This window comes from Sus scrofa, chromosome 13 (assembly GCF_054392235.1).
Source record: "Sus scrofa isolate SSC_HxYL_T2T_F1_AM1 chromosome 13, Sscrofa_HxYL_maternal_Yorkshire_Landrace_v2.0, whole genome shotgun sequence".
Taxonomy (NCBI): domain Eukaryota; kingdom Metazoa; phylum Chordata; class Mammalia; order Artiodactyla; family Suidae; genus Sus; species Sus scrofa.
Genome location: NC_139395.1, coordinates 195,236,298 through 195,260,349, shown reverse-complemented (window position 1 = coordinate 195,260,349; position 24,052 = coordinate 195,236,298). Strand labels below are relative to the sequence as shown.

Here is a 24,052-nt window from a genome sequence, read left to right as displayed (position 1 = left end):
TAAGATTTTACTTCTATTATAGTTGATTTATAATGTTCTGTCAGTTTCTGCTGTTATAGTTTTATGTGCTCTATACTAACCACATTTTCTAAACCAAAAATTAATGCAAGTACCCAAAAACATTTTTTAAATAATGACTTTTATTTTTAAATCCTTTAAATTTTTTTCAAATCACATAATATTTTAATTTATCTGTAATTATTAATAACAAGGTCATACTCAAAGAAATAGCATGGGCAGGGGGAGGAGTATTTTATATTAGGAACATTCTAGAAACTTAGGATGGTAGGCTTATCTGTAACCTGTATTCTGCATCTGCTAGGAGTGCACCTTATTTTACAAGTTCTACATGGAGCACAGATGTAAGAATTTTAAGACAGACACATTCAAACTTTGCTCGACCTAAATGGGTTCTGTTTTTAATAAGTCTGGGTAAGAACTATGGGTGAATAAGCCTGTGATTTTATGTAAATGTGTATTAACTAAGACTATCACAGTTTGCATGCCCCTTCAGAAGAATCTTACACTTGTTAGGGCTTCCAATTCTTTGAAAACAGAAATTCTCCAAATTCTTTTGGGGATGGCTGATGTTTAGAGGATGATGTCAGAAGCGTTGTGTCGGCCTCAACCTCACATCCAACTCATTAGATGAGTCCATGTCACATGGATCTCTTCTCCTTTTTCCTCTTGTTCCTTCATAAGCTCTGAGTAATGTAAGGAAGCTAGAACTAGCCCCTTGTACAGCTGCAGTGCTATAGGGAGACGACTTAGCATCACATCACTTTGCAGAAAGATGTTTATGAAAATTCAAAAACTTGATGGGCTTTGGAAGACAGTTGTATAACATTAAAGTATTTTCTCTGATTGGATCCTTTTCACGATATGAAATTAATTAATCCATAAGATTTCCAGTAGAGATTTCCAATTTAATAGGAATGGCAATAAAATAAATTACTGAAGAAGCATCTATAATGCATAAATATGTACATTGCATGTGGGTATATATACGCATATCAGCTTACAAGCGCTAGATTGTTTTGCTTTCACATATCAGAGTACAATTCTAATTCTTCACCTCCTTAACTATTTTTTTCTTTAATTTTTCTAGAACACTGATATTTGCATTTATTGGGGAACAAAAGATGAAGAAGAAGCAGTGTATTCACTAAGGATTCTGCTGCTGCTTCTTACTTGGGAGTTGATCAGCTCTATGGTCGGACTGCACTGGGGTCGGCCTGCCATTTATCTCGCCACTGCCAGCAGGAATCCTGGTCGGAATGTAACAGTACACCTCTGTCTAATTACTATGGAAGGTGATAAACTGACACTCACTTATTAACATTACATCTCATTCACCCAAAAAAAAAAACCACTCTTCAAAGTGAATAGAAACCAAGCCCTTGTGAACACTTCTATTGAACATGACTCATGGAGAAGAGCTTGGCTCTGATGTGCACCAGGATTCTATTGTTTTAACTTACCTAGAAGGATTACTAATGCATCAGGCAGCAGAGGGATCAGGTACTGCCGTCGACAAAAAGTCTGCTGGGCGTAATGAAGAAGATCAGAACTTTAACATTTCCGGTAATGCATTTCCCACCTGTCAAAGTAATGGTCCAGTTCTCAATACACACACATATCAGGGATCTGGCATGCTGCATCTCAAAAAAGCCAGGCTATTGCAGTCTTCTGAGGACTGGAATGCAGCGAAGCGGAAGAGGCTGTCTGATTCCATCGTCAATTTAAACGTAAAGAAGGAGGCTTTGCTGGCTGGCATGGTTGACAATGTGCCTAAAGGCAAACAGGATAGCACATTACTGGCCTCTTTGCTTCAGTCATTCAGCTCTAGGCTGCAGACTGTTGCTCTGTCACAACAAATTAGGCAGAGCCTCAAGGAGCAAGGGTATGCCCTCAGTCATGATTCTTTAAAAGTGGAGAAAGATTTAAGGTGCTACGGTGTTGCATCAAGTCACTTAAAAACATTGTTGAAGAAAAGTAAAGCTAAAGATCAAAAGCCTGATACCAATCTCCCTGACGTAACGAAAAACCTCATCAGAGAGAGGTTCGTAGAGTCACCTCATCATGTTGGACAAAGTGGAACAAAGGTCCTGAGTGAACCCTTGTCATGCGCTGCAAGATTACAAGCTGTTGCAAGCATGGTGGAAAAAAGGGCTAGTCCTGCCACTTCACCCAAACCCAGTGTTGCTTGTAGCCAATTAGCATTACTCCTTTCAAGCGAAGCCCATTTACAGCAGTATTCTCGAGAACATGCTTTAAAAACACAAAATGCAAATCAGGCAGCGAGTGAAAGACTTGCTGCTATGGCCAGATTACAGGAAAATGGCCAGAAGGATGTGGGCAGTTTCCAGGTCTCCAAAGGAGTGTCAGGCCATCTTAATGGCCAGGCAAGAACATCATCAAACAAATTAATGGCTAGCAAAAGTACAACATTTCAAAGTCCAATGGGTCTCGTTCCTTCTTCCCCCAAAAATGCAGGCTATAAGAATTCACTGGAAAGAAACAATATCAAACAAGCTGCTAATAATAGTTTGCTTTTACATCTTCTTAAAAGCCAGACCATACCTAAGCCAATGAACGGACACAGTCACAGTGAGAGAGGAAGCATTTTTGAGGAGAGCAGTACACCTACAACTATTGATGACTACTCAGATAACAATCCCAGTTTTACAGATGATAGCAGTGGTGATGAAAGCTCTTATTCCAACTGTGTGCCCATAGACTTGTCTTGCAAGCACCGAACCGAAAAGCCAGAACCTGACCAGCCTGTTTCTCTAGATAACTTAACTCAGTCCTTACTAAACACTTGGGATCCCAAAGTCCCCGAAGTAGATAACAAAGAAGATCAAGATACCTCAAAGAATTCTAGGCTAAATTCACACCAGAAAGTGACCCTTCTTCAGCTGCTCCTTGGCCATAAGAATGAAGAAAATGCAGAAAGAAACAACAGCCCTCAGGAAGTCCACAGTGATGTGACAAAGTTCAGCACACAGAACTATGCTCGGACCTCTGTCATTGAAAGCCCGGGTACCAACAGGACGACGCCAGTGAGCACTCCACCCCTACTTGCATCGGCTAAAGCCGAGTCTCCCATCAACCTTTCCCAGCATTCTTTGGTCATTAGATGGAATTCCCCACCGTATGCCTGTGGCCCTCCGTCTGAAAAGCCAACAAATGCCACCTCCAACCGCTTGATGGACCTTACAAAGAGCAAAGACTTGCAAGGAGAGAAACCAGTCCAAAACGAAGGTGCACAAAACTCTGCCACGTTCAGTGCCAGCAAGCTGTTAAAAAATTTAGCGCAGTGTGGCATGCAGTCTTCCATGTCAGGGGAAGAGCAGAGACCCAGTAAACAGCTGCTAAGCGTCAACACGGATAAACCTACAGGTGTGATGGAGAGACTCGGTAGCCCTCTGCTCGCAAATAAAACAAACCCAGCTGAAGAAAATAAAGCATTCGGCAGCCACTCAGCCGGCCCTGAGCCCGGACTTTCTGGTTCCGAAATAGAAAATCTGCTTGAAAGGCGCACTGTCCTCCAGTTGCTGCTGGGAAACTCCAACAAAGGGAAGATGGAGAAGAAAGAGAAGATTCCCTTAAGGGAGGGAAGTACTCAGGAACATACAGACCGAGCTTTAAGTGAACAAATATTGATGGTGAAAATAAAATCTGAGCCTTGCGACGACTTCCACGCGCACACCCCGGATGTGCGCTCGAGCCCCGATGCTCAGGGCGCCCCATTCTTAGGGATGGCTCCTCCCGTGCAGAGAGGCGCAGCTGCCTTACCAGCTCCCGAGGACTTGAAATCGGAGCCCGCTTCACCTCAGGATTTTTCTTTCTCAAAGAACGGTCTGCTAAGTCGCTTGCTGAGACAAAATCAAGAGAGCTACCCGGCTGATGACCTGGACGGCAGTCACAGAAACAGTGAACTGACACTTTTGGAATCAAAGAATCTTTGCATGGTCCCTAAGAAAAGGAAGCTTTATGCTGAGCCGTTAGAAAATCCATTTAAAAAGATGAAAAATAACATAGTCGATGCTGCAGGCAGTCACAGTGCTCCGGAGGTGCTGTATGGGTCCTTGCTTAACCAGCAAGAGCTGAAGCTTAACAGAAATGAGCTTGACTTGAAATACCCTGGCAGTCATAGTTCAGCCAGCGAAAGTGAACACAGGAGTTGGGCCAGAGAGAGCAAAAGCTTCAACGTTTTGAAACAGCTGCTTCTCTCAGAAAACTGTGTGAGAGATTTGTCCCAGCATCGGAGTAACTCTGTCGGTGACAGTAAAAAGAAAGGATGCAAAAACAGTGTGACCAACAGCAAGCCTGAATTCAGCATTTCTTCTTTAAATGGACTGATGTACAGTGCCGCTCAGCCCAGCAGTTGCATGGACAGCAGGACATTTCCATACCCAGGAGGAGTCAAAACTCCCCTGAGTCCTCCTTTCCCTGAGCACTTGGGCTGCACAGGGTCCAGACCAGAATCTGGGCTTGTGAACGGGTGTTCCATGCCCAGTGAGAAGAGACCCATTAAGTGGGTTATCACAGATGCGGAAAAGACTGAGTATGAAAAAGACTCTCCAAGACTGACCAAAACTAACCCAATACTGTATTACATGCTCCAGAAAGGAGGCAATTCTGTTACCAGTCGAGAAACACAAGACAAGGACGTTTGGAGGGAGCCTTCCTCTGCTGAAAACATCTCACAGGTTACAATCAAAGAAGAGTTACTCCCTGCTGCAGAAACTAAAGCTTCTTTCTTTAATTTAAGAAGCCCTTATAATAGCCATATGGGAAATAATGCCTCTCGCCCACACAGCGCAAATGGAGAAGTTTATGGACTACTGGGAAACATGCTAACAATAAAAAAGGAATCAGAATAAAATGTACCTGCCATCCATCTTTGGATCTTTTTAAAAACTAAATGAGTTTGAACTTGAGATCTGTATAAATAAGCGCATGATTTGAGAAAAGCATGGTATAATTGAAACTTTCTCATTTTGAAAAGTCTTGGTTCCTGGTGATGTTTAAATATGCATACTACTTTTTGCTTTACGTTAGATGTCATGAGGAAGCTGCTGAACTAGCCAGTGGTTGTTTAACACTTTGTATGCATCAGACAACAACTGTGAGTAGCCTATGAATGATATCCTTTTTTTAATCACAGATAACAGGCATACATTAAAATGTAAATCTTCATCCACAGTGGATTAATGCATTGCTGCCTTTATTAGGGTATTTTATTTTGCTTTTCAGAAGTCAGCCTACACAACACATTTTTTTTTAAGTCCAATTTGTTAAATAATAACTCTTTAAAGATAATTGTTGAACCTAGTTCAATTAAAAAACCTAGTTCGGATTTATTTCTCAATTCAGTTCAAACATAAATTAGGAAAAATATGCTTAAATTTTTCACTTTTGCTAAAAAAAAATTATTTTTAACTCTTTGAAGGGGTTTTATGATTCCCTAATGTGTCTGCTCCACCCCAGTCCTTTTCAATACACTATATTTCTTTAAACCTTGTACTACTTAGTAAAAAATTGATTACAATTGATGGAAGTTTGATAGATCTTAAAAAAAGGCAGATTTCCATTTTTGTATTTTAACTACTTTACTAAATTAATATTCCTCCTTTTGCAGAATTAGGAGAGTTAGCATTTATCTTCAGGTGGTTTCCTGAATAGTAGAAATAAGTTGTTTTTAACAGAAGCAAAATGGCTTTTCTTTGGACAGTTTTCACCATCTCTTATAAAAGCTACTTCTCACCATTTCTGTGGTACCTGTGAGTCTTGTGACCAGGGTTTCTTAAAGCTGGACTCAGACTACCTGCGTTAGAATCATCTGGAGCACTAGTTTTAAAATGCAGATTCCTAGGCAGCATCTCAGATCTACACAGAACAAGAATCTCTGCTAAGTGGACCTGGGAATCTTCCTTCTGCATCTTAACACTCCCTAGGTGTTTCTTCTGCACTCTGAAATTTGAAAACCATTGCCTGACTTTTCTCAGAACACAGGATTGTAAACAAACTATTTGATGCCTATATTTTCCCCAGTATAGTCACACATCAACTCAAAATTTGCAATATTGTACTTCGTATATTACTGTTATGTCTTTGGAAATCGGGTTCAGAATACTTTTTATGACAAAAAAAAAAATTGGGTGAAGGGGACAACTTTCATACCTGGCTCAACATCTCAGGAAAATCTGTGATTATTTATGTGTTCTAATGAGTAACATCTACTTAATTAGCCTTAGGGATGGACTAACAGGGCCACTTACCAAACTCAGGTGATTCCAGGATGGTTTGGAAACTCCTCCCGAATACATCCTTAACTTCTATTAAAATCCTTGTCCTCAGAACAGTGCTGACAAAGATGAAAACATTTATTTCAAACCCAAGAAAGACACTAAACTCAACTAAACAAACAAATACAGAGGGCACATATACATGACAGAATTATACACAGTCACTCCATCGGATCTGTGATTTTGAAATAGTGATTAAAAATAACCATTGGTTTTTCTTGGAAAAACTTAATATGCTATTGAGCCACATGATGTTTTTATGTTGAAACAAGATCAAGTTTTTCAGTTCAGTTTTTACAATCCACAGTTCATTCACCAGATGTTTTTGGTTTTAACTGTAAACCAGGTTAGCAACTGACCTATCAAAAAATTGTTGTATAATCAACTATTAATTAGAAGGAAATCTATTTGAAATTGTTCTACTTGAAGTTGTTTCTAAGATTTTTATATTGAAAATGGGTGTTATTTCCTAATATGATCTAAAACCCGGAATCATTATTTTTTCTCAAAATGATTTGTAAATAGTGACTGGACATATTATAAAATAATAGGAGTGAATATCATGCTACATCCTGAAGAGATGAAGGCATATGCTGATTTTGAAATGAAAATTCCACTGGCCAGTGAAGAAATTCACCTCCCTCTCATCTTTACTCTGTGACAATCTTACTGTCTACACTAAATAAAGAAGCTTTTAAACAAGGCATTTTTTTTTTTTTCTGCCATTGTGAAAGGTCTGGAGTCTTAGGAATATCCTAGGTTAAAAGTAGTGATATCTCCCCCTCAGTTAGGGGATTATGGGCCTTTACATGGAAGTGAACTTTAGGTCAGGAAAAAGAACATTAAGGGCCAGCATTACTATCTTTTTGTTTCTTTGGTCAGTTGGTTGTTTTTGTTGTTATTGTTGTCCACCGTTAAAGAAATGAAGCTATGCCATACGTAAATAAACATGACCACAAAGACAGCTGTTCTGACTTACTAGAGAGTGTCCCCAATTTGGATTTAGTACAGTTTTAAAGAAGAGCGGTGAGAAAGGGATACATCCATAAATTCACTTCATTTATGCGTATGTAGATACAAGGATGCACATATACACATTTTCAAGACTATTTTAGATATCTAGACAATTTCTTCCTAAGAAAGTCATTTGTGAAAGGGTACTACAGCTCTCATTGACATCAGTAAGGTAGCATTACCTGTTTATTCTCTGCTGCATCTTACAGAGGAGTAAACTGGTGAGAGTATATATTTTATATATATATATATATATATAATATGTATATATATATATATTGACTTGTTACATGAAGATGTTAAAATTGGTTTTTAAAGGTGATGTAAATAGTGATTTCCTTAATGAAAAAAAACACATATTTTGTATTGTTCTAATACAACAGAAAAGCCTTTTAATCTCTTTGGTTTGTGTATATTCCATGTATAAGTGTAAATATAATCGGACAGGTTTAAAAATTGTGCATGTATGTATACAGTTGCAAGTCTGGACAAATGTATAGAATAAACCTTTTATTTAAGTTGTGATTACCTGCTGCATGAAAAGTGCATGGGGGACCCTGTGCATCTGTGCATTTGGCAAAATGTCTTAAGTCAGATCAGATGTTCATCCCAACACAACAGTATTCCATTTCTGGACATGACTTCTGTGGTTTAAGCTTTGTGAAAGAATGTGCTTTGAATTCAAGGGTCTTAAAACTTTTTAAATCAAGTCAACCACTTTTCAACATAAAGGGTTCACACAACTACTTTCATGAATTTTTTACTCCCATTGGAAACATAATAATATACCAGGAGTATTCCAGTATCCTGGAATAGAGGCGCATTACCATTCATGGTATGAATTCTGGGGTTTACACAACCAATTTTGATGCGATCTGCTCAGTAATATAATTTGTCATTTTTATTAGAAATTTAATTTCTTCATGTGATGTCATGAAACTGTACATACTGCAGTGTGAATTTTTTGTTTTGTTTTTTAATCTTTTAGTGTTTACTTCCTGCAGTGAATTTGAATAAATGAGGAAAAAAAATGCATCATCTCTGGTTTGAAATGACTGTTATTTTGTGGGCCTCCTGTTTTCAGGTTTTCATAAACATAAAAGCCTCTGGTCATGCAAATAACAAGTCTTCAAGAGTGCCTTGCCCTTCTCAAAAAGATGAAAAAAGAAGGTGGCTAGTGCGTTAGTGTTTCATGGAGCAGGGCAACTGACACCTGGCTCAAAGACAGCCTGTCTTACGTAGCCCTGATTCTGTTGCTTGGTGTGTAACATGGATTTTTACACATGGATACATGATGCTGTGGTCCTCATGGGTTTTTTTTTTTTTTTTTCTTTTTTAAAAATTTTGTTGAAGTATAGTTGATCTGCAATGTTGTGTTGGTTTCTGTTGTACAACAAAGTAATTCACTTATAAATAAGCACGTATCCATTCTTTTTCAGATGTAGGTTATTATTGAATATTAAGTACAGTTTCCTATGCTGTACACAGGTCCCTGTTGGCCATCCCTCCATTCAATAGGCAATACTGTGCATGTGCCAATCCCAAACTCCCAATCCATTCCTCTCGCCCCAGCCTTTCCCTTTGGTAACTATAAGGTTGTCTTTAAAAAAGTCTGTGAGTCTGTTTCTGTTTTGTAAATAAGTTTATTTGTATCATTTTTTTTTTTTTTAGATTCCACATACAAGTGATACCATGTGATATTTGTCCTTCAGTCTGACTGATTTAGTGTGATAATCTCTTAAGTCTATGTTGCTACAAATGGCATTATTTCTTTTTTGGGCTAGTATTCATATATATATACACCTCATCTTTATCCATTCCTCTGTGGATGGACATTTAGGTAGCTTCCATGTCTTGGCTGTTGTAAATAGTGCTGCAGTGAACATGGGGGTGCATGTATCTTTTCAAATTATGGTTTTTTTTTCAGGATATATGCCCAGGGTTGGGATTGCTGGATCATATAGTAGTTCTGTTTTTAGTTTTTTGAGGAACCTCCATACTGTTTCCCATAGTGATTGTACCAATTTACATTCCCACCAACAGTGTAGGAGGATTGCCTTTTCTCCACACCCTCTCCAGCATTTATTGTTCATAGACCTTTTGATGATGGCCATTCTGACCCGTGTGAGGTGATACCTCATTGTAGTTTTAATTTGCATTTCGTTAATAATTACGGATTTTTTAAATGGGAAAAAGTTTGTACAGTGTTCAAAAATAAAGTCGGTTTGATATAAACTTGTTTTAAGATAAGATTTTATTAGGTTTTAATCCAAGTTTCAATGCGTATTAAATTTCTTTTAAATAAAGGAACAAAGATCTTCAATCATTTTGCAAAAATGAATGTGTGTGTAAATATATGCTAAACACGTGTAGGTAATGAGTAGTTGAGAAGGATAAGCAATGAGCATACGTAATAAGTAATAGAGACCAATTTATTTAGAAAAAGGAAAAAAAAAAAAACAAAAAAAACTCCATCCTTGTGAACTGATGGCCTGGGGGATTTTATTTTTACAAATATATATGAATAGTAATTTAGTGGGAAGATCAGTTTCTGTTTTCTGCTATTAAAACAGGCCTGTTGGAGTTCCCGTTGTGGCCCAGAGGAAACAAATCTGACTAGCATCCATGAGGACGCAGGTTCGATCCCTGGCCTCACTCAGTGGGTTAAGGATCTGGCGTTGCTGTGACTGTGGTATAGGCCGGCACTATAGCTCTGATTCGACGCCTAGTCTGGGAACCTCCATGAGCCGTGGGTGCACTACAAAGAAAATAAGTAAATAAATAATAAAATAGGCCTGTTAACATTTCAAATTAAAATCTGAAATCTTTGCAGTTTCTCTCCTAACAAGTTTATAAACATTGTCTAAAAAAATTCCAGGTGATAGAAATACATACAGCTGTTCTACATGATGAAAATATTGAAAAGCTATGCCGTGCTGTCTGTATAGACCCTTATCAGAACCGTAAGGCACAGCCACATTGTGTTTTGTTTGTCATTTATATGGTGAAAAATAGCATAGCAAGCATATCATGTAATAAATTGTCTGAGGGACTTTTAAGAAGAAAACCACCAGTTAGTAATTCTTCCTGACTCTAAGTTAATGCCAATGTCTTTAATATGGAAAGTCTTTAATCAAGTCAGATTATGATCACCTATGCTATGCCAAGTCCTATTTCAAGTGTGTTAATGTGGGAATCTCCTTTACAAAGAATTTTGAAAAAAAAAAAAATTCCTGCCACTGCTATCAGTAAACTGTGATATGTTTGGTTATAGAAAATAGTTTTTAAAAGTTAAGCATGCCATTTTCATTTGTTCCATCGAACTTGGAGAAGTTTCTGATGCAGCTTTTAAATGTTGGGTAGAGGAATCTATTGGCATCATTTAACATTAATTTACTACAACTTTTCTCTAAATGGGTGGCACAATTATATTTACAACATTTTAAAAGAAGCCATCTTCATAAGTAAGTCAAAGAACCCTGCCCTGAAAAAAACAGAGTTACTGTACTCTTTAGTTGATAGCAGAATAATTGGAAATAAAACTAAAATCCCATAACTTGAGAAGTCCTGCTGTACCTGTGATGCCCACATTTGTGTCTAAAAGTGACTACATAAACCTTTCTAGCAACAACCAAATTTTAAAATAGTGCACTTCTGTAGTCATTCCAGTCTTTTTACAGCCTTTTTACTAACAAAGACCTCGACAACCTATTTTCCAGCCCTTGCTTTTAGCAAACATCGTTCGGTAGGTCCTCTCAACTCTAAGAAAAGTTTGCAATCTTTTTGTACTGTCCATTTTGCAACCTTTTGCTGATAACGTGCTCACTTTCTGAGATCACATCTGGAAGAAGAAACGGCCTAGCACTGTGGGTTTCATAGCCTGTAGTTTTTGAAAGCTACACCGAGAGGGCCCCAGAATAGACCTTCAGTGTAGGTGTATCGTCTGAGATGGTACTTTCCCTTAGCTAATTGATTTGAAATGGGAAGGATAGAACAGTGAGATGACTTTCTTGTAATTAGAAAACTACAGATTTCCCTGAAGTCTGAGAAGTTTCCTCTAGCAGCCATTGTAGCTAATCCTTCCATAAGCTGCAAATCCTCAGAGCACGGGGTTGGATATGGCAGCTAGCCTTGCTACATCTTGTAGTGTACCCTTTGATTTCTGGCCCTTCCTGCGTTTTCACATTTTTGAAGCATTCTCCCATTTTTGACGTGTTCTCCCACCATCTAACACCTTTCTGCCCATCACCACCGATCATTCTAGTGTTCACATCTTCCCAGTAAGAATTCACAGTCTCCTGAGCACATCTGCCTTCTTGGCATCGGTGCCTTCAACCATGTGACACTCTCTGCCTTAAATACTTCTTCCTTCTCGTGCCCTCTCATGCCCATTCTTAGCCTTGTAAACTTGTATTTATCTTTCAAACCTAACAAGTATCACCTTCTCAAAGAAACCCTCTCTCCTGGATTCCTCCAGGCAGTGTGTTCTTCAGTCCTCGGCCAGGCCCACCATGCTTTGCATAGACCTCTGTTATTGCACTCTTTAAAGTGGTTAACAACATACCTTGTATTCCTTCTAAAGCTGAGAAATGTGTGTCCAAACCCTGATACACACACACACACACACACACACGGGGGTGTGTGTGTGTGTGTGCAGTTACTCAGTACAGGTACACCCAATCAAGGAATAAATGAAAGGTGATTTCTCCATACACAAAAAATGAAAGGCTGCCTCCCTTTTCCTGGTCTGGGAAATAAAGTAGCTTACAAGGTTAGGGACACATCCATTTCCCTGAGGCAATCCCCATTCTCCCAGGCCACCTCTAGCCCTAGGGTTCTCTGTAGACCAACCCAGGCATTCTCCCATCTGTTTGTATCACTAATCTCCTACAGAGATGCTATCAACTGAGAAATTCCTGATAAGAGGAGCTAGTTCTTCAGAATGACAAGAAACTTTATGGGTTTTGCCAATGAAGGTCTGATTACTTGTACCATATCTTCCTACAAATACAAGGAGCATCTTAGAACTTTTGCCTTTGGAAGGAAGATACCAACCTTCCCAAACACTACCTGGCAGAGATAGGCTGGAGGCAAGAACCCATGGCCTCTCCTGCCCATCAGGAATATGTTCTTCTCAACCAGCTAGATTCAAAGCCAGGCAGAACATGTTCTTTTGGTGAGTATGGCACAACTCCTTGATGATAAGACCCTCACCAGGGTAGGAGCAGGATTAGCATTAGGCTATTTCAATCCTTAAGGAAATCTGGGTCTCTGTGGGATTGCAAGAGACCAGTGCTGCATACGAACTAGTCCACTGGCACGTGTAGTCACTTTCATCAGCGGGTTTTGAAGAGTGGCTACTTATTCAGAAGACTAAATCACCAGTTTCTAAGAGTATCAGAAAAGTAATACAAATGTTCAGGGATTCAACTGGTACATAATAGAAGTGTGTTCAATCGATATGATTACAGAAGCTCATCTCATATGTGTGGAACTGGGCTGAGAGATATAATTTCATTTTAATCTGATAACAAAAATAATCTAATAAACCTTTTTTTAACCATTGCATTTTTTTTTTTTTTGTCCAGAAAAAAACACATTTCCTGTTCCCAACCCCCAAGGGAAAGAATAAAGTCTTAGATGAGATTGCTCTTATTGTATGCCCAAATGGCAGTGGAAAAACCAAATATAGAGCATATTCAGGATGAGGAGATTAATTTCAGTGGGGAAGGAATGGTTCCTTTCTCCAGCCAAGTAAGACTGATAAACATGACTCATGATTTCTGCCTGATCTAAGGCCATGGGGAAGAAACAGATGGAAGCCTCTGGCTTCAAGGCTGTCTTTCTCAAATAAAGGGGACATTTAATCACATAAAACATGTAATTAGAGAGATGGTGGAAAGAGCTAGATATATACACAAGGAAGACCGAGAAGTCTGAAGCACAGTGTCCCTAGTTTTGCAAGGGAAGAGAGAGCCCTCCCTAAGCTGTTCTCTTCCAATGAGCTCCTTTCTAGCCTAAGCAAATCAAGGCTTCTAACCTTAGATACATTAATAGAAAATAATCATACACAGTACCCTCATCACAGGTAAGGAGTTTCTTGTAAGTCTGGATTTTTTATTTTTATATTTTGCTTTTTAGGGCCTCACCTGTGACATCTGAAAGTTCCCAAGCTAGGGTTCAAATCAGGGCTATAGCTACTGGCCACAGCCACAGCCACAGCAACGCAGAATCCCAGCCATATCTGCGACCAACACCACAATGCAATGCTGGATCCTTAACCTACTGAGTGCAGCCAGGGACTGAACCTGCATCCTCATGAATACTAGTTAGGCTGTTACCGCTGAGCCACAATGAGAACTCCATCGTCTGGACATTTAAAATGAGGTTTGTGTTTGTTTGTTTGTTTTCTAGCATCTCTTTCTCTGTGGGGAAGGTTGTAGACTTATAGATCTGGGATATGAAACATTGAAGACAGAGTGATGAGACGCCATTTCCCCTAAAACCTAAACAAATAGCAACCTCACACACCATCAAAACGTCATGCTCATTTACCCACTGGCCTTAAATGAACACAACAGTATTAATGCTGAGCTGATCATGCTAGAGTTGTATTCCAGGACTCGCTTCTGCTCCAAATTGTAACTGATAGTAATGCAAGAAAAGTTTCCAGAAGCCAAGGGTCTTGAATAGTCAAAGCATAACTTTCCGAAATAGCAGTGGCACTGATGCCATTAGGCGAATGGGACCATATAGTACTTCGTGGCTGTTTCGGGTCACCACTGAGTGAAATCAGGGCACAAACACATTACCCTGCTTACAAGATTGCTGGCTTTCTCTCCTCTTTCTTCCTTTATTTCATCCTCCCTCCCTTCCTTCCATCGTCCTTTTCCTCTTTCTTCTCTCTCTCTTTCATTCTTTCTTTTTCTTAACAAAATAGATTTATGGAGTAATAATTCACATAATGTAAAACTTATCTAAGGTGTACAAATGCAGTGGTTTTTAGTATTGTGGACTAAAAAAAATATTCACAACCTAAAAGTTGAGAGTTATGTTTTAATTGGCAGACATTTTTAGGACTTCAAGCCCTGGAGGTGGCATCTGAAGTAATTCCAAGGAAACTTCTCCAGGGAGGCAAGAGGAGGGAGCTAGGATATATAGGAGTTTTGCAGCAGAGGTTATCTCAAGTTAAGGAATTCAGTGCTTTTCTATGTACGGTAAGATGCCAAGGTCTGGGCTCACTGAAATCATTCTGTGATATGCACCTTAGCTATCTGGGCCCAGTATCCTGTGCTTTCACATCCTTAGGGCTCATAGGCAGTGGTTGCAGTTGCAGTCGGATGGCTACAGGATGGTAAGTGTTCCTTGTTTCCTTCCTGGGTTCCCTCAGGGCTCATCAGGTCAGCTCACCTTCAAAGGTGGCTGGAAGTATTTTATTTCTCAACTTATTCATGGAGTCACTGGATAACTAATATTGTTTCTGTTTATAGATTTACATATTCTGGACATTTAATATAATAAAATCTTGCAATATGTCATTTTTGGGGAATGGTTTTATTTATTTTACCTTAATGTTTTCAAGGTTCATCCATGTTGTAGCATGGACCATTTCTTTCTTTTTGCTGAATAATTTCCCATCATTTTTGTACAACATGTTTTCCCAGTTGATGGATATTTGGGTTGCTTTCGTTCTTCACTGTTACGAATAATTGTGCTATGAACTCTGTAGTTGTGATCATTCAGCAAAAACAGGATGGACAGCCAATTAAAATTTGGTTTGGGAGTTCCCGTCATGGCTCAGTGGTTAACGAATCCGACGAGGAACCATGAGGTTGTGGGTTCGATCCCTGGCCTTACTCAGTGGGTTAAGAATCCGGCGTTGCCATGAGCTGTGGTGTAGGTTGCAGAAATGGCTCGGATCCCGCGTTGCTGTGGCTCTGGCGTAGGCCGGCGACTACAGCTCCGATTAGACCCCTAGCCTGGGAACCTCCATATGCTGTGGGAGCGGGCCTAGAAAAGGCAAAAAGACAAAAAAATAAAAATAAAAAATAAAAAAATAAAATAAAATTTGGTTTGGATATTGCTACACCTGCATTATGAGGATATAAAGTCAATTGATTGTAGGTAAGAGGATTCATTTCCGGACTGTCAATTTTCTCCCCTAGATATATATGATTATCCTAGCCAATACCATACCATCTTGATTACTATAGCTTTGTAGACATTTTTGAAATCAGGAAGTGTAGTCTTCTAAATTTCTTTTTCTTTTTCAAGATTGGTTTGTATATTGTTTCTTAAATTTACTTTTAGAGTAAGGTCATCAGTTTCTGCAGAAATGATTGCTAGGATCTTGATTGGGATTATGTTGAATTTGTGTAGATTTGCTGGGGCTGGGTATTGCCATTTCAACAAAAAGAAATCTTCCAATCTGTGAATGTAGTGTCTTTCCTTGTAGTTAGGTCTTCTTTAATTTCTTCCAACACAGTCACCCTGGGACAGCATTGGTTTTAGCAGGGCCCTCTTCGGCTTTCTCTTTCCTTGATTTTCTGGTAAGCTGTCTGCCTGTTTTGGTGTCACACCCAGCTCTTAGGCTCCACTAATCGTCTGCTCGTTACCTTTTTTTTTTTTTAATAATGCCCTGGACATAAATATTCCCACAGTCTGACCCAATAATTTGGACCCTTTTGCAAGAGTAGTTTTTGAGGCCAGTCATTGAGATTTGCTCTGTTCCCAGGAGGGCCCTTAGCTCTTTTTTGGGTTCCTCTAGTAAACTAGCTGACCTGTGGTTTAGCATACTGTTCTCATGGGGTTACCATCCTCCACTCACATGCTTCTCACCAAGATCTTTGTTGTTTCCAAGAACATTCTAGCTTTAAAATTCCTCACACCTTGTTCTAAAAGAAGGCAAAGCTTCAGAGCTCTCTGTTGTTATGGACTGTCTCATCCTCTGGGCAAAATTTCTGAGCCACTGCTGCATTGCTCTAGCCCCTGTTTTTCTTTCTTTCTTTTTTTTTTTTTTCCCTACAAGCCAAGTACTGGGTGGGGTGATAGATTTGGGTCTTCTCAGTTTATCATTCCCAGTGGAGAAACTCTACCGTGTGAATGAGCTGGGGCCAGAGTAATCAAAGCCCAATATTCTCTGCCACACTTGGGATCGATGGATTATCTTCCCTTAGACAGGAAGCTCAGTAAAGGAAGAAAGCCCTTGTCTTTCTGTGGCACTCTCCTGGAGTGTAATGTGGACAAAAAATATTGCCTGCCATTTCGGTAATCAAAGGATTTTGCAGCCTGCAGCCATCAAGCTGGCAGCCACTGCTGGGGGGATTCAGGATGGAGAAAAACAGGATCCTGCCCTAGAGAATTAAGGGATATATCAAAGGAACAATTTAAATGAGCCCAGATTCTTGCATCTTCCTATTCCTAGCAAATCACTAAATTCATTACCTTGAGATATCTAGTTTTCTTTCATCAACACTAACCTTTTTAATGTTCCAACTCCCTGGTCTTTTTGCAAAAACACCTATATATCCACTCCCTTACCTCTTCAGACCAGTTCCTCAGAGCTATCTGAGGGGCTGCCTCCCAGGCCCATGTCCTCAGCAAGCCCACTGAATAAGACATAATTCTCAGTTTTTAGGTTGTGCATATTTTTCAGTCAACTGTAGCCTCTGTTGCACAGGCTTTGCAGAGGATGAGAAAAGCTGCTGATTTGGTCCTTCCAAGGAGATACTGACACCCTGAAGTGGATTCTGGGAACAGGGATCCTCATTTTCTCAGCCACATCCAACCTGAATGGACCTTCCCTCATACTAAGCTTTGGTGGTAGGAGAAGGAGTAAGTGGGCCATGCCTCAAATGCCACAGACTCTCCCTCTTCCTAGCAAGATTTAATAGGTTTTCTTACATAGTCTTTCTTCATTTGCTGTGTGCCTTGAGGAATATTTTCAGAGTATTTTTTAAAATAATTTTGCTAGTTAGTTGTTCTGCCGGGGAGTGGTTCTGCTGAGATTCATGCTGCCATTCCCAAAATGGATCCCTCCTACTTATTTCTGATCAACAAATAAATGGACTCAAAGCCACATTCCTTCAGGCCCACCTGCTTAAGTAACAGTGTGCTGCATCATTTCTAACCATCAGATGACATATTTTTGGCCCTGTAAACTAAATTTCATGCTATTTTGAAAGACTCTTTTCTTCCTTCCTATACAACTTAATTTACCTAAATCTATTTTCTTTTCTTTCTCTCTCTCTCTCTCTTTTTTTTTTTTTTAAGGGCTGCACCTGCAGCATATGAAGCTTCCCAGGCTAGGGGCTGAATCAGATCTGCAGCTGCCATCCACCAGTCTACACCACAGCCACAGCAATACAAGATCCCAGCCCCTTCTGTGACCTTCACTACAGCTCATGGCAATACCAGATCCTTAACCCACTGAGCAAGGCCAGCGATCAAACCCATGTCCTCATGGATATTAATCAGTTACATTAACAGCTGAGCCATGATGGGAACTCTGTAACCTATTTTCTTTTCTCCAGGAGTATTGTGTAATTTTTTTTCATATCCTCCCTGGGATAATATTTTGACCCACATCCCCTCTTGCCATCAAATGCTTCACAGTTAACACAACAGACAGACCAATCTCAATGCAAAACTTGCCACCACTTATTCAGTTTGTAAAATTTGAAATGGCTCTTTGGTATTTAACCTAGGAAAATTATTCTTTGTTTTTTCTTATGCTTTTTTTAATTAATTTTTTGATTAGCTTCAGATTTATAGAAAAATTGAGTAGAAAGAACAGAGCTCCCCCATACATCTCCACAGCACCCCACTCTCCTCCCACATTATTAGCATCTTGCATTAGTGCAGTACATTTCTTACACTTGAAGAACCAATATTGATACATTATTTTAACTAAAGTCCCTAGTTTATATGGAGCTTCGTTCTTTGCACTATATGAGTTTTGGCAAATGTGTAATAACATGTATCCACAATGAGAATCTCATAATAGATTTACTGCCCTAAAAATTCCCTGAGTTCCTATTCATCCCTTTCGTCCAGCTCTGCTCTCACCCCTACCTCTTTCCAGCTCCTGGCAACCACTGATCAGTTTGTTGCCACAGTTTTTCCCTTTCCAAAATGTCACATAATTGGAACCATAAGGCATGTTTGTAGTCTTTTCGGATTGGCTTCTTTCACTTAGCAATAAAAATTTAAGGTTTATATCTCTCTGAAGCTTGATAGCGAATTTCTTTTTATCACTAAGTAATAGTCCATTGTGTGTGTATGTATCACATTTTGTTTATCAAGTCACCTATTGAAAGACATCTTGGTTGCTTTCAGGTTTTGATTATTATGAATAAAGCTGCTATAAACATTCGCGTGAGGGTTTTTTTTCTTGTCTTTTTGTATTTTTAGGGGCACACTGGCAGCACATGGAGGTTCCCGGGCTAGGGGTCAAATCTGAGCTGTAGCCACCAGCCTATGCCACAGCCACAGCAAGGCAGGATATGAGCTGCATCCAAGCTGCATCTACAACCTACATCACAGCTCACGGCCATGCAGGATCCTTAACCCACGGAGCAAGGCCAGGGATCGAACCTGCGTCCCCGTGGATACTAGTAGGGTTCGTTAACCAGTGAGCCACAATGGGAACTCAGTGTGATGGTTTTTATGTGAACTTTTTCTTTTCATTTTTTTCTTTTATTAAAATTTTTAAAATTTGGATATATATTTCAATTAATTTTAATTTGGGGGGACCATCTGCAGCATGTGGAAGCTCCTGGACCAGGGATTGAACTGGTGCCACGGCAGTGACAATACTGGATCCTTAACCTTCTGAATTATAGGGGAACTACAATTTTGATTTTTTTTTAAGGTCACACCTGTAGCAGATGGAAGTTCCCAGGCCAGAAACTGAGTCTGAGCCATAGTTGTGTCCTGAGCCGCAGCTGCAGTAATGCCGGATCCTTTAACCTACTGCCCCACTGCACCAAGCTGGGGATCGAACCTGCAGCTCCCCAAGAACACAAACCAGCTGCTGCAGTTGGATTCTTAACCCACTGTGCCAACGGCAGGAACTCTGGATTTGGATATACTTTTATATGATCCTTTTCATTTTATTTCTTACTTCTTTTTTTATTTTTTCTTTTTAGGGCTGCACCTGTTGCATATGGAAGTTCCCAAGCGAGGGGTTGGAGTTACAGCTGCCAGCCTACACCAGAGCCACAGCAACGCCAGATCCAAGCCATGTCTGTGACCTACACCACAGCTCATAGCAACGCCAGATCCTTAACCCATTGAGTGAGGCCAGGGATCAAACTTGCATTCTCTTGGATCCTAGTCAGGTTCGTAATCCACTGAGCCACAGTGAGAACTCCCTTTCTTTCTTTCTTTTTTTTTTTTTTTTGGATATATTTTTTTCAGAGGGCAGAGCTTACTCTTCTAGTAACTTATGTTTCTCACAACTCTCGTGCTTAAGAAATTCTTTATCATCAATTTCAAGCCCATCAATTTCATTGGATGTATTAAACAGGTTAGGTCACCTTATGTTGCAGTTATCAAACAACCCTAAACTCTCAATGACCGAAAACCACAGAGGTTTGTTTCGTATTCTTGCTATATATCCAGCTTCACTTGGCAGTGGGCTGTGTTCATGGTCATTGCTCATCCAGAGTGCTGGTGCCTCTACTACCTGGCAGTGTCACTGGTCTCCTTGGGAGAGGGGAAAGAACATGGTGAGTTGAACACTGGCTTTTTTTTTTTTTTTGCTTTTTAGGGCCACACTCGTGGCATATGGACCTTCCCAGGCTATGGGTCGAATTGGAGCTGGAGCTGCTTGCCTACACCACAGCCACAGCAACACCAGATCTGAGCCTCATCTGTGACCTATGCCACAGCTCACAGCAACGCCAGATCCTTAACCCACTGAGCAAGGCCAGGGATTGAACCTGCATCCTCGTGGATACTAGTCAGATTTGTTTCCACTGAGCCACGACGGGAACTCCAACACTGGCTTTTAAAAGACTTAATGCCTCCTTACATTAAAACCACAAAAGCATTGGTCTGCTTAACTTCAAGAGAGTCTCAAGAGAGTGAGAAATTTAACTACGTGTATGGTATACCTAGGAAAAAAAGAATCAGAATCATTGATGAACATTCAGTAATATTTACTTTGTTTTTGTGGTCCTTTGTGCTTTTAGGGCCACACCTGAAGCATATGGAGGTTCCCAGGCTAGGGGTGGAATTGGAGCTACAATTGCCGGCCTACACCACAGCCTCAGCAATGCTGGATCTAAGCCCCCTATGTGACCTACACCACACTTCAGGGCAACGCCAGATCCTTAACCTACTGAACAAGGCCAGGAATCAAACCTGTGTCCTCATGGTTACTAGTCAGGTTCGTTAACCACTGAGCCACAAGGGGAACTCCAGTATTATCTACTTTTAATATTCAATTTGCCTAAGCATAGATCTTCTGATCACTAACTTTAATTTGATTATATTTTAATGTTTTCTTTTCCTCCTCAGACTATGGACCATAGGCTAGAAGCTAAAATTAATGAAACCTTAAGGGCTCAAACAATATTTACTAGTCTGAGGAGAAAGGTTTAGATTTACAACAAGCTCTACAAGCTTACTCTAGGAAGATGATTGGAGTCTGAACATGAAGCCTAATATGTGCTGGTAGAGTTGGCATTGCTGATCCTGAAGGATTCAAAAAGAAAAAGGATGAGGAGTTCCCATCCTGGTGCAGTGGAAACAAGTCTGACTAGGAACCATGAGGTTGTGGGTTCAATCCCTGGCCTTGCTCAGTGGGTTAAGGATCTGGCATTGCTGTGATCTGTGGTGTAGGTCTCAGATGAGGCTCGGATCCTGTGTTGCTGGCATAGGCCAGCAGCTACAGCTCCAATTCGACCCCTAGCCTGGGAACCTCCACATGCCATGGGTGCAGCCCCAGAAAAGACAAAAAAAAAGACAAAGAAAAAAAGGGTGAGATTTTTTTCACATCAGCTCAGTATAACAACAGGGAGATGTTCACTTGTGGTGTTAAGTAACAACTATCCATGTAATATTTATTGACTTTCATTGTTTTAGTTTGTTTATATGTTTAAAGCTTTTCTCTTACCAAAATTGATTATTCCATTTGAACCTAAACACATTTTTTTCTTTGTCTTTTTAGGGCCCCACCTGTGGCATTTGGACATTCCCAGGCTAGGGATCTAATGGGAGCTGTAGCTGCTGGCCTATGCCACAGCCACAATAGTGCAGGATCTGAGCCGTATCTGGAACCTATACCACTGCTCATGGCAAAGAGGATCCTTAATCCACTGACCAAGGGCAGGGATCGAACCTGCGTCCTCACGAATACTAGTCAAGTTTGTTAACCACTGAGCTAAGCAGGGAACTCCTAAACACATCCTAAAACAAATTTCAACTGAGAAGACAATTTTGGTTTAGATCATTCCAAATTGATTTAATCGCTCTTGAATTCTTTGCTAAATGGACACCTTCCTTCCCCAGATTTGGGTTAGCAGCGCCCACTTTATTAAAATCCTTTGGTTATTTATGACCTGCTCTTAGAACCAGGTATTCCTTTATTCGTCCATCCCCAGGAACTCCTCCTCTTCCTTTCAGAGACTGATGTCCTTGGAAAAGTCATTCCGGCTTCTTTTCCTCTCATCTGTCTGGTTTCCGCATCACCACGGTGAAGATCAAGACACAGCCAGTCTCTATCTGTGCTGAGCCTGCAGGCAACAGGATCCAAAATCTTCCCTGTAGTCCTGCTTATGTTTCCCACTGCAGGAGAATTCTTGCAAGTCCCCATCCCAACCCCTGCCTTCCCCTTTCTTTTTTCTCTTAAAGTTTTCAGAAGCTTCTCAAGGGCTTTTAATTTTACCTCTTCCTGACCGTTAACAATGAGATAATATTAGCCTTCTGTACTGAAAAAGGGCCTGCTGTGCACAGCCCCACTGGGATAAATTTGTGTGGTCAATGCATGCCAATGTGATAGCCAGGCCTCTTTCATAGGGCAAATAATTTGGGTGGGTAGCAAGAGTCTCAGAGGCCTGGCATATGCATCCATCTTTCCAGGACCACAGTTTACTATCTTCTAATGTAAGAAAATATACTTCTGCCTATGTATTCCAGGGACTCTGTGGTCAAGTTAACTTGCAGATATGTCACCATCCACACATGTAAATGTGTTCATTATAATACTGGTATCTGGGCCCTTATAGATTTATTTACTATAATTCAAATGAAAGTTAAAAATGGTATATTTACAATGTAAATTTATTTTTATTTATTTGTTTATTTTGCTTTTTAGAGCCACACCTGTGGCATATGGAAGTTCCCAAGCTAGGGTCTGAATAGGAGCTATAGCTGCCAGGCTACACCACAGCCACAACAAGGCAGGATCCAAGCCGTGTCTGAGATCTACACCACAGCTCATGGCAAAGCCGGATCCTTAACCCACTGAGCGAGGCCAGGGATTGAACCTGCATCCTCATGGATCCTAGTCAGGTTTGTTAACCATTGAGCCACAATGGGAACTCCCATGCAATATGAATTTAAACTTACCACCAACTTTAAAATCAATGATTAAGTAAAATAATGACCACATTACATTAAAAAAAAAAAAGTCTCTTCCTAATACTTAAAAAAAAAATTTGCCTCTTCCCAATACTTACCTCTAGAGCATAAGAGATGGCAAACAGGAGTTCCCTGGTGGCTCAGTAGTTAAGGATCCAGCATTGTCACTGCTGTGGCATGGCTTTGATCCCTGGACCAGGAACTTCTGCATGACATAAACATGGCCGAACAAGAAGGAAAAAAAAAAAAAATGGCCTAGAGAGGACAAGGAGGAACCATCTTTTTATCACTGTGGCCATGAGAGGCCCGAAAATGGTCCAAGAGATCCTCCTCTAGAGGTTATAAGTATACTAACTGCAATTTTGAACTCATTTTATTTTATTTTGTTTATTTATTTATTTTTGTCTTTTTGCCTTTTCTAGGGCTGCACCCTCGGCATATAGAGGTTCCCAGGCTAGGGGCTGAATCGGAGCTGTAGCTGCTGGCCTTTGCCAGAGCCACAGCAACTCGGGATCCAAGCCGCGTCTGCAACCCACACCACAGCTCACGGCAACGCCGGATCCCCAACCCACTGGGCAAGGCCAGGGATGGAACCCGCAACCTCATTGTTCCTAGTCAGATTCATTAACCATTGTGCCACGACGGGAACTCCAATTTTGAACTTATTTTAAAGGAGAAACCATGGGTACTATGGTACAGTGGAAACAAGACTTTGGAGTCAAAAGCCTAGAATATGAAATACAGATCCACCACCAACTAGCATGAATTTGTATTAGTCTCCTATTTTTGGCCTGAAAATTTGTTTAGTACTCCTTGCCCACTGGATTATTGCTAGAATTGCATGATTTATTATATATGAAAATAGTGTGTAAAGTGCTATTCACAAACTCTCTTTTCTAAAATGTACATCTGTTGATATTTTCAATCATAACAATTATACCTACTCATACAATTTATGGGGAACTCAAAATACACAAAGAAAAAAAATCACCTGTAATTCTACCACCAAGATGTAAATACTTAGTTATCTCTATGAACATGAAATGCTATTAGTACTGTCTTCTAATCTGCTAATAATTATGTATCTGTGCTTAACATTTAACATTGTTGGGATTAGGTTCTGTACAGAGTTT

At 40.1% G+C, this 24,052-nt stretch overlaps 2 protein-coding genes across 13 annotated transcripts in view; both read left to right on the top strand.

The window, feature by feature from the left end:
• Nucleotides 1-24,052, top strand: part of LOC146397825 (uncharacterized) — a 226,180-nt gene that overhangs the window by 82,953 nt on the left and 119,175 nt on the right. For 9 of the 12 annotated variants that reach the window (XR_014825004.1, XR_014825003.1, XR_014825002.1 and 6 more), the window contains one exon: nt 1,109-4,030. The exons of the other annotated variants lie outside the window; for them this stretch is intronic. Coding sequence is in view for 4 of the 9 variants with exons in the window: in XM_013982535.3 (XP_013837989.3) it covers nt 1,109-1,339 (231 nt within the window). In the remaining 5 variants the exon portion in view is untranslated. Of the gene's footprint in view, nt 1-1,108; nt 4,031-24,052 lie in introns of those variants that run through there. 12 annotated transcript variants of the gene reach the window in all.
• On the top strand, nt 1,196-8,366 carry NRIP1 (nuclear receptor interacting protein 1). The gene has a single exon (XM_084991723.1). The coding sequence runs from the start codon at nt 1,422-1,424 to the stop codon at nt 4,890-4,892; it is 3,471 nt and encodes a 1,156-aa protein (XP_084847849.1). The 5' UTR covers nt 1,196-1,421; the 3' UTR covers nt 4,893-8,366.